The sequence below is a fragment of the Microtus ochrogaster genome, linkage group LG5 (assembly GCF_000317375.1).
Source record: "Microtus ochrogaster isolate Prairie Vole_2 linkage group LG5, MicOch1.0, whole genome shotgun sequence".
Lineage (NCBI taxonomy): Eukaryota > Metazoa > Chordata > Mammalia > Rodentia > Cricetidae > Microtus > Microtus ochrogaster.
In genome coordinates, this window is record NC_022031.1 from 38,718,950 (window position 1) to 38,729,784 (window position 10,835).

The following is a 10,835-nucleotide window of genomic DNA, read 5'->3' on the forward strand; positions in this document are numbered from 1 at the left end:
GGCCAATAAATGTGATTTTTAAAAAATTTAAATCTAACAAGATAGGCCTAACTAGGAGCACCCAGGGTTAGGCTCTGGCCTCTACATGTGCATACACACACACATGCATGCATGCATCATATGTGTGCCCTCCCTTGTAAGCACATGCATATGTATACACACACATCATCATCATCATCCTCATAAATGATAAGAATATCTCCCCATCAAACAGGATCAGAAATGGAGGCCCAGTTGCTTAGGTGTAATGGGAGGCTTATGGGCACCAATCTGTTGGAGGAGAGAGCCGCTTGTTGGTTCCCAACTACTCAGCCCTGAAATAATCACACAGAAACCATACTAATTAAATCACTGCTTGGCCCATTAGCGCTAACTTCTTATTGGCTAGCTCTTACATTTTAATTTAACCCATTTCTATTCATCTGTGTATCGCCACGTGGCAGTGGCTTACCGGCAAAGTTTCTGACTCAGCCCTTCTCTCTCCCAGCATAACAGCCTAACTCTCCCCACCTAGCTCTGTTCTTCCCTGCCATAGGCACAAAGCAGTTCTTTATTCATTAACCAATAAAAGCAACCCACAGACAGAAGGACCTCCCACACCACTTAGGAACACAGGAAGCTGGTGGAAGCTGTAGAATTTGAACTCAGGCAGTACGGCTCCCAAGCCCACAGTTCTAACCTGGTTGCCAATCTGCCTGTTACCACTGCATCTTATATAGTGCAGGAGGTGCAGGTTAAGAATAAAGCAGGTGGCCGGACGGTGGTGGCGCACGCCTTTAATCCCAGCACTTGGGAGGCAGAGGCAGGCGGATCTCTGTGAGTTCGAGACCAGCCTGGTCTACAAGAGCTAATTCCAGGACAGTCTCCAAAACCACAGAGAAACCCTTTCTCAAAAAACCAAAAAAAAAAAAAAAAAAAAAAAAAGAATAAAGCAGGTGATGGGGGACAGGCAGGCATATTGGATAGGGGTTTTAAACACAAAGAGTTAGGAGCAAAACATTGCTGCCAGGACTGTAGGTGACAACTAAGAAGGTGGAGTAGATCATTCCCATGATGACAGGGTGACGGGGAGGCCAATAGAAGTGTTCGTCAGACAGAATAAAGACAGGACAAGGGATGCCACTGATAGGGAGCTAGGTAGCACTCAGGGGGCCAGGGAAGATGGGTGTGGGAACTGATGAAGGCGCTAGGCCAGCAGGCAGGGGGACACAGTTACCGAAGCCATGGAGAGAGTACCTCAGGACTGGTGAGGTTTCAAACCCCAGTGGCAATGGGGTGGCTCTGAACAGAAATTTTGTGACTGTTCTAGAATCAGGGCTCTGATCCTTCAGCCTCGGCAACGACCTCTCCAATCGTTTCCCAGCTAGGCAACCCCAGAAATCCTCTAGACAAGGTCAAAGCTCCCACCCCCACCCGTTGATGGTCTGTTACAGACCTGCAGCCTCTGGTTAAAATGCAAAACGTTTTGAGATGCTTTATTGAAAACCAGGGGATGCCAGAGACAGCAACATGGAGACTATTCTCTGTCCAGGGTTTTCAGGCCAGCTATCAAGCCCGAGACTCCAGAAGCCTTTCAGTGTGGGCTCCCATACATGGTACCCACCCACATCCTCTCTGGCTCTTACCACCTCCTCCCTGCCCACTTCCTGTGTCTGAGAAGACAATGAGGTATCTGATAAGCTGAGAAGGGGAGATAGGGAACCCGGGTTTAAACCCCCGGAAGGAGGAAAAAGTGTGAAGCAGGGAGTTTGGGGGCTTACAGGAACACATAGAAAAGATAAGTGGAAGGGGGTGGGGTCTTGCAACTCCATCCTCAGGCAGTCAGGAACCCTCATACTCTGAGATGCGTGCCTTGCAACCGCACTAAGTAACATCAACTGTCACAACCTCCTGAGGGTAGTCGGGAAGAAGGCATGCAACTAGCCAAGGCGGCAGGAGTCCCTGACCAAGTAGCGAGCCATGGTTGCCCACAGTTGCAGGTCCTCCTCAGCTGGGTGCAGGCTGACTGTTGGCATAGGCCTGATCTGGGAAGGAAGCCCGGGCTCTGCGTGTCTGGGCGCACACTGAGGCATAGAGTTCCGGCTCAGGGCCCGAGGCCTGGGGCTTTGGCTCAGAGTCCAGCACCACCTCACAGTACTTTATGGGGGTCCCAGAGCTGGGGATCCGACCTTGTGCAGGTCGCAGCTGCAGGCTAGTGTAGCACGTGGCCTCCTCCGTAGCCTGGAGATGCGAGGATGTTAGACGTTCTCTGGACCCTCGGGAACGATCCCCATTTCCTTCCCTCCCCTTTTCTTCGGCCAGCTGACTCACCCTGGCAGGGCCTCCAGAAGATGGGTCCTGCCCTTCTGGCCTTGGCTCTTCAGACAGCCGTCCTGGCACAAGGGAACAGGAATCCGGTCAGCTCCTGCTAGCCCCAGGCATCTCTACATCTCCATCCCACCTACTAAGAGCAGGCCCTGTGCCTTGTTCCTCCAGTCCGTCCGCAGTACCTACCTGTCTGTAAATAGTGCAGGTTCCCATACAGGGGAATTTCTTCCACGGACTCTCCGGAGCTGTGGCACAGAGTTTGGGAGACTTTTTAGTTAAGAGGGAGTACTCCATCAATCCATCCCAGTTATCCTGTACTCACCGACCCTGCGCCTCCTGACTCCTGCTCCGACGGCTGGTCCACTGGGACAAGAGTACAGCCAGCAAAACGAGAAGCAGCACTGTCACAACCCCTAAGAGGGCCCACAGTCCCCACGCAAACGTCACGGAGGGGATCCCTGTGGATGTGAATGGAGGGGACTGTTACTGCCCTGCACAAACCCCTTCCCCAACCAGCATCAGATAGGACATGGAGCCACATAACCCCTCCCCCAGGAGCCCCTGCCCCGCCCAGCTCACCCAATGCTAGTAGATGGCTTGTGCAGTTGCTACCGCTACTCATATCTGCCGCCGGTCAGTGTTAGAGTCGGCTTCACGCTGTCCTGAGTCACGGGTCTGCCCTAGTCATGGCCTGACAGCTGTCACAGCCCTCCGCAACCCCAGTGTCTTCTTAAACCTGGCCCCCACAGCTCAGCATCGCCAATACTGACGGTGGCAAAGTTGCTGGTTTCCGGAGAGGAAGGCGGAGAGGAGGGATCAGCAAAAGAACAAAGACCCCGCCCCGTGCCTGCACCTGCAACACCCTGAGCTCTCAACTCTCTGACATCCCCAACGGCCCTGAGTCCCCTTTCACAGAGTAGTCACAGGTCTGAGTGTCCTGCGCCATGTGCAGGTGAGTCCGCAAAGGCTCTGAAGAGTACAGGCGGCCTGTAATGCGACTAGCAAGGACAGGAGCCCTTTATCATGGGATGTCCATCTTTTCTCTCTGGCTCACGTTGCCATGAAGGAGATGTCTGCCTCGGTGAGCATGCTCAGACTTCACGGTTCTACTCCAGGAAATAGACGTATTTATTTATGTAGTCCAGGCTGGCCTCAAACTCAGTATGAACTCGAACTCCTGTGCTTTCTTCCGCCACCTCCGTAGTTCTGAAATTACAGGCATGCACCACCATGCCCAGCTGAGAAAATATCTGTATATTATTGCTATTACTTGCATTATACTCGGGAATAGGAAGATAGAGGAGGATTCCTTCCTCACAGCCTAACTCATCCCAACTGTCCGTAAGAACCTGACACTCTATTAATTGCATTAAGGGAATCTCTCTTTCAGGCTAATTCAGGCAAATTGGGCCTGTCTTTAAAGTTCTGCACTTGCTAGAGAGAGCAGCCGCGAGTTCCAGGGCTACATAGTGAAACCCTGTCTAGGGGGAAACATCCTTCACAAAGACTGGCTGGGAGACAGGTCAATGGGTGGAGTCCTTGCCTAGTAACTGTAAGGACCTGAGTTTGGATCTCCAACACCCACAGAAAAGCCAGGCTCAGTGCACACATCTGTAACTTACTCAGCTTTCCCTGGTGGCAGGGAGGCAGGTAGATCACTAGAGCTCACTGGCCAGTCAGTCTAGCTGAATCAGTCCAGTGAGAGACCCTGTCAAAGAACAAAGTGGAGCCCAGCTGTGATGGCGCACGCCTTTAATCCCTCGGGAGGCAGGCGGACCTTTGTGAGTCTGAGGCCAGCCTGATCCACAAAGTGAGTTCCAGGACAGCCAGGGCTACAAAGAGAAACCCTTGAAAAACTAAGATAAAATAAAATAAGAAAAGAAAAAGAAAGAAAGAAAAAGAAAAACGAATAGCGTGGAGAATTCTGGAGCAGGACACAAGAAGTTGGTTTCCAGGCTCCACAGGAACGTGGGGATGGATGCACACACGCAATTTTTAAAAATGTTTTATAGATCTTAGTTCTAAATTGTTATGAACAATAATGAGGTCCTATGATGTGTATGCTTCAGATTAGCATAGGGTGGGGGCACGGTCTTATTGAGCCCAAGCTCGCTGTTCAGTGGAGACTGGCCTTGAACTGCTGCTCCGCCTGCTGAGGGCTAACTCAGCCAACCCAGCTGTTGCTCACTTTTTTAAAACCATCGTAAACAGGTGTGATGGCTCATGCCAGTAATTCCGAGAACACTGAATAAGGGGCCAGCTGGACCATATAGAGAGCGCTATAAACAAATAAACTAAAAGCCCTGACTCTCCATAGACGTTGATTCAGAGAACATCTAGTCATGCAAGGTTCCTGACATTTTAAATTGTTCAGGTTTCTTTTAGGCACAGTGTCTCCAGTTCCACAGATAACTAAAGATTTTTACTCTTTGACTATTGGGCATGATGGCACATGCCTTTAAAACCAGCATTCAAAAGGCAGAGGCAGGCAGAGCGCTGTGAGTTCAAGGCCAGCTTGGCCTACATTAGAGGGTTCCAGGCCAGGTAGGGCTATAAAATGAGACCTTGCATACATACATACATACATACATACATACATACATACATAAAACAAATAGCAAGGAACTAAGGGTGTACAGCTCATTGGTAGAATTTGTTCTAACTGCACTCAAGGCTTTGGGTTCAACCCCCAACACCAAACCCTGGCTCAAATTTTAAAACAAACAAAATAGGGCCTGGAGGGTCTGGCTCAGAAGTTAAGAGCACTTGCTGCTCTTACAAAGAACCCAGGTTTGACTCCCAACATCCATATGTTACTCCATCTGTTACTCCAGTTCTAGAAGAGCCAATGTTCTCTTCTGACCACCAAGGGCACCAAACACAAATGTCTCACACAGGCATACGTGAAAACAAAAGGTTCCCTTGGCTCAGCCATGAAGATTGCTCGCTACTTTTCTAGAGGTTCAGAGTCTGATTCCTAGCACCCATAGGGTAGCTCACAACCATCTCTAAATGCAATTCCAGGGACTCTGATGCCCACTTCTAGCCTCTCTGGGTACCAGGCATGCAAGTGGTACACAGACAGATATGTATGTACCCATATCATACATGAAATAAAAATTTTAAGATCTTTAAAAAACAAAAACACTCTCATACATTAAATAAAATCTAAAACAAATCTAAGTAAATCTAAAAAGGCGAAATAATTTAAGCCCAAAAATAATAGGAAAAACAGTGTTGGTTGCAACATACAGGAGGAGGTACCAGGACCTGGGTTCAATCACCAGAGCAAGTAAATAAATAAAACTAAAAATTATGGAATAGTGATTATAAAGTTGAGAAAAAAATGTTTCTTTAGTTCCCAATTCCTTCACTCAAGGGGACCATTTGGAGTTTTAATTTATATTTAGGGTTTTCTCAAATTTGTTGTGAATCTTTGCTAAATCCTTATCACTAAGACATTTTCTAATTATATATCTTTTGCTTCATATGAAAGAAACTTTTTCATAAAGTATGTGTATGGGGTGTGTATGTGTGCACAGGTGCAGGTGCCTTTGGAGGCCAGAGGGGGCATCAGATCCCCTGAAACTGGTGTTACAGGTAATTGTGGGCTATAGGACCTGCATGATGTGATTTGAACTCTGAGCCTCTGAAAGAGCAGCAAGTGCTCTTAACTACTGAGACATCCCTCCAGCCCCTAAAAGAAACTTTATTAAATGAAATCTAAGGTGCAGGGTGGGTGGCTCAATAAGACTGTTGCTATGGAGGAGTGGACCTGGGTTTGAATCCCCAACTGCCACCCTGGTATTGAGAGCAGGCAGATCCTTAGAGTTCTCTGGCCAGCTGGTCTAGCAAGACAAAATGCTAAGACAATGTCCTTCTCCACATGTGTGCATGTGTGCACACAGCCATATATACACTACACACAGAAGGAAATACACTTGAAAAAAGGAAAAATTAAAATACTGTTTGTCACTCATATCAACATGGAGAGTCACTGTATTTTCTTCTTTAAAATGTAATGATTTAATTATTAATTAAAGTAATTAAGATTCATTACTTTTTCTTGTTCTGTAATTAATTTAAATTTGTTAACTATATACATTTCTATACTGGCATGTTTATATAGCTACAGAGTTCAATAATTTTTAAATTATGTTCCTTTTCTGTGTTTGCTGGTTTATTTTTTAATTTTATTTTATTGAAAATAAATTTGACATTTAGAGAATTTTAAAAAATATCTTTTTGGAGCTAGAGATGTAGCTCCATTGATAGTATAGTTACCTAATATGCCTATAGCCCTGGATTTGATAGGCAGTACCAAATAAACTGCACACGTACAATCCCAGCACTCAAGAGGTAGTAGAATCTGAAGGCTCAGACATTCAAGGTCATCCTTGTCTATATAGCATGCTTAAGACCAGCCCGGATTGCATAGGGTTCTGAGTCAAAAATTTAAAAAATATCCACTTGAGTGTCAAATACACTAAGTATAGCAGTGATTTCTATTTAAAAACAGAGAGCTTTCCAGCCCTTGGGTGGTGAGGTGAGGTGGGAGGAGTCAACCTGGACTAATTAATGGGTCCAAATTCAGCCTAGACTACATTGCATGAGCTTCTCTTAAAAAAAAAAATCATGAAATTTTCAGACAAATGAATGGAACTAGAAAAAAATCATCCCGAGAGAGATAACCCAGATTCAGAAAGACACACACTCATAAGTACTCACTCATAAATGGATATTAGCTGTAAAATAAAGGATACCCAGGCTACAAGGCACAGAGAGGCTGAGTAACAAGGAGGGATCTGGGGAGAATGCATGGATCTCCCTGAGAAGGGGAAATAGAAGAGATCTCCTAGATGGACTGGGGTGAGTGGGGATAGGAGAAGGAGGGACCAGGTAGGGAGTGGTGTTGGTGGAGGCTGCTCGTTCATTTCCCAACTGCTCAGACCAAATAAGCACACAAAAACTATATTAACTGCGCTGGGCGATGGTGGCGCACGCCTTTAATCCCAGCACTTGGGAGGCAGAGGCAGGCGGATCTCTGTGAGTTCGAGACCAGCCTGGTCTACAGAACTAGTTCCAGGACAGGCTCCAAAGCCACAAAGAAACCCTGTCTCGAAAATACCAAAAAAAAAAAAAACTATATTAACTGCAATATTGTTTGGTCAATAGAGTAAACACATTTCTAGCTAGCCCTTATATCTTAAATTAAACCATTTCTATTATTTTATATTTTATCACGAGGTTCGTGGTTTACGGCAAGGCTCTGGGTATCTGTCTCCTCTGGTGGCTACATGGCATCTCTCCTTGACTCCGCCTACTCTCTCTCTCTCTCTCTCTCTCTCTCTCTCTCTCTCTCTCTCTCTCTCTGTCTTTTCCAGCCTGGCTTTATTCTGTTAAGCCATTGGCTGAAAGCAGTTTCTTATTAACCAATGGCAATAAAATATTCAAAGCGTACAGAGGCAAGTCCCACATCAGGGTGGGTGGAGGGGGAGAGTATGGAGAGAGACTGGAATTGGAGGGCATTTGGGGGGCGATGTGGAAACCTAGCATAGTGAAAACTCTCAGGAATCTATGAGGGTGACCCTGTAAAGCCTCCTAGTAATGTCAGCTATGGAGCCTAAACAGGCTACCTTCTGTAATCAGGCAAGACTTCTAATGGTGAAACTGTCACAAAACCTTCAACCTACAATCTATCCTGCCTACAAGGTGTGCTGGGGTAATGGTGGCACAGAATGTGTGGCAGTGGCTAGCCAATGTCTGATCTAAATTGAGACCCACTCCACAAGAGGGAGCCCATGCCGGACACTGCCTGGATTACCAGGAACCAGAGTTTAGATAGCCCAGAGACCTGGGATAGAAAAAAAAAATCAATGAAATAACTCCTAATGATATTCTGCTGTATAGATCAGTGCGGGGGCTGGAGAGATGGCTCAGTGGTTAAGAGTACTGCTCTTTCAGAGGACCTGGGTTCAGTTTCTAAAACCCGTATGACAGTTCACAACTGTCTATAACTCCAATCAGTAACTGCAACTGTCTGACACTCCCAACCCAGACATACATGCAAGCAAAACACTAATAAAATAAATAATCATAGATTGAGCCTAGCCCAGTCATTAGAGAGGCTTCCTCTGGCAGATGATAGGAGCAGATGCAGAGACTCACGGCAAAACATGAGGAAGAGAGGGAGCCCAAATTGGAGAATCCTCTCCTTGGCTTTCAGGGAATCCCTGAGGAAGAGGGGGAGGAGGTCAAGGCTCATAGGGGCTCACAGAGACTGAAGCGCAAGCAAGGAGCCTGCATGGGTCTGCACTAGGCTCGATGGTATGGTTGTTTAGGTTGGGGTTCTTGTAGGACTCCTAACGATTGGAGTGGGGCTGTCTCTGACCATTTTGCCTGCCCTTGGGATCCTTTTCCTCCTACTGGGTTGCCTCCACCAGTCTTGATATGAGGGTTTGTGCTGGTCTTGCATCTTATGCTGTGTACAGTTGATATCCCTGGAAGTCCTTTCTTTTCTGAGGGGAAATGGAGGAGAAGTGAATTTGGGGGAGAGGTAAGGTGTAGAGGGAGGCTGGGAGCGGTGGAAGAAGGGGAAACTGTAGTCGGGGTGTACTGTATGAGAGATGAATAATTTTTTAAAAATGAATACATAGGAATTTTGGAGCTTTTTGTTTTGTTTTTGTTTTGCTTGTTTGTGTTTGAGACAGGGTTTCTTTTTAACTTTGACTATCCTGGAACTTGAGCTATAGTCCTGGCTGGCCTCTGATTCTGTCTACTTGCCTCCCTAGTGCTGGGATTAAAGGTGTGTGCCACCACTGCCTGGAAATAAGAGTTTTAAAATGGTTTTTTGAGGGTCTCCTTGTGTGGCTCTGGCTGTACTGGAACTCAATATGTAGATCAGCCTGGCCTTAAATTCACAGAGATCCTCCTGCCTCTGCCTCCTGAGTGCTGAGATCAAAGGCGTGTGCACTGTGGCCTGACAGTTCTTTAAAATCTTAATTGACTGATTCTTTGGAGGAAAAGAGAGTTGGAAGATCTGGCAATAGTGGGCAAGAGTTCTCTGCGGCAGCAATGTGAGCCAGGCACTTGACAAATGTTCAGAAGGCTAGGGCAGAAGGATTTCGAGTTTGAATCTAGCCTAGCTATAGATTGAGACCCTGTCTCAAACTAAAACAAAGACAGTAGCTGGGGTTACAGCTAAGTGGCAGAATACTTGCCTACCATGTGTGACTACTACATTGGCTAGACCCCCCAGTACCACCAAAAATAATGAAACCTTATTCTGAAGACCAGGTTTGGTGGCACACACTTATAGTCCCAATGCACAGGTTGGAAAAGCAGGCGGTCCAGAAGTTCAAGGCCAGCCTGGACTACAAGACTCAAAAAATCGAAAAACAGGCAAAAAGGCAGCCCTCAGTTGAGAGTGATGTAAACCAGAGAATGGGCCTAGACATGGCGCCGTGCCAACCTCCGTGGGTACTGCATGACTATAAACCCCGCATGTGGGAAGTAGAAGCAGGAGGATCAGGAGTTCTAGGCCAGCCCCAGCTACATAGAGAGTTTGAAGCCAGCCTAGGCTACATGAGACCCAGAAGAACCTAGTTATATTTACCTCTTGGGTCGTGAACATTCATTCATTCATTCCATTCCTCAAGCGCCCGCTAGTGTCTTTGCTAGGATCGGACAGCAAAATAGGAAAAGAGATACGGCGATATGCTCCCTTGGCACTAGCAGCATAATAAAGAATAAATTAGAAGTTAAGATATTTTTTAGATCTTTTTCTTTCTTTTATTAGCAAGTGTCTCGTGTCTCATGTCTCGAGGGTGGAGGTGACTTTGAGTTCCTGATCCTCTTGCTTCCACGAAGATTACCTACGGTATACACCACATCTGTAATTCTACACAATCAAATAAAAGGTACAGGGAAAGACAAAAAGATGAAAAGAAACAGCCGCGCTGAGAATGAGCCCCGTTCGGTTGGTGCGCCGAGGCGCACTGCCTGCGTCACTAGGAGAGCTGACGGATGACGTCCCGCTGCACGCCGCTCGGCTCGCCCCGAAGGGATCGCTTCTTAGCGGGCTAGCTGTGACTCGCGGGGTAGTCTACGCGCATGCGCACGCGGCACTCTCTGCCCGTGGTCCGGGGACTTTCCCCTAGGCGAAAGGATAAGGAACTGGTCCCTCGTGTGTAGCCTAGGAAACAGGCCTTCAGAGCGAGCTGGTTACCGGGCGACATCGCACCATTTTATAGCTCTAAAACTGCCCTTATTTTCTGCTTATGGTGAGAAAATTGGTCCATTCAGTTCTAAAAACAATGAGCCACTCTTTTAGGCACGATACTTTATACTTATAGATCCTGGAGCCATTCTTTCTTAAGGAATATATAAATAGATAGGACATAAACTAATGTAGTAAAGTCAGATGGGCGTGGTGTTATGCAAATATTACTTGGCCCGCCCTGTGCGATAGGCGTGGCCACCCGAGGCGCCCTAGGGCGGGAGCGACTGCGGTCGTGTGCGCGTGCGCA

The 10,835-nt window shown here is 47.0% G+C and overlaps 1 protein-coding gene across 1 annotated transcript; it reads right to left on the minus strand.

Moving 5' to 3' along the window:
- Nucleotides 1-1,861: 1,861 nt before the first annotated feature.
- On the minus strand, nt 1,862-3,036 carry Sit1 (signaling threshold regulating transmembrane adaptor 1). Its single transcript, XM_005362076.2, has 5 exons — nt 2,887-3,036; nt 2,630-2,765; nt 2,494-2,552; nt 2,311-2,372; nt 1,862-2,220 (listed from the first exon to the last, which is right to left on the minus strand). Exons 1-5 carry the CDS (start codon nt 2,927-2,929, stop codon nt 1,987-1,989), a joined length of 534 nt encoding a protein of 177 aa, XP_005362133.1. The 5' UTR covers nt 2,930-3,036; the 3' UTR covers nt 1,862-1,986.
- Nucleotides 3,037-10,835: the final 7,799 nt, after the last annotated feature.

Coding starts and splice junctions, on each gene's coding strand:
- Sit1 (XM_005362076.2), bottom strand. CDS start 2,929: ATGAGTAGCGGTAGCAACTGCACAAGCCATCTACTAGCATTGG. Junction 2,373..2,493: donor CCTGCACTATTTACAGACAG/GTAGGTACTGCG, acceptor CCCTTGTGCCAG/GACGGCTGTCTGAAGAGCCA. Junction 2,221..2,310: donor CTTCTGGAGGCCCTGCCAGG/GTGAGTCAGCTG, acceptor TCGCATCTCCAG/GCTACGGAGGAGGCCACGTG.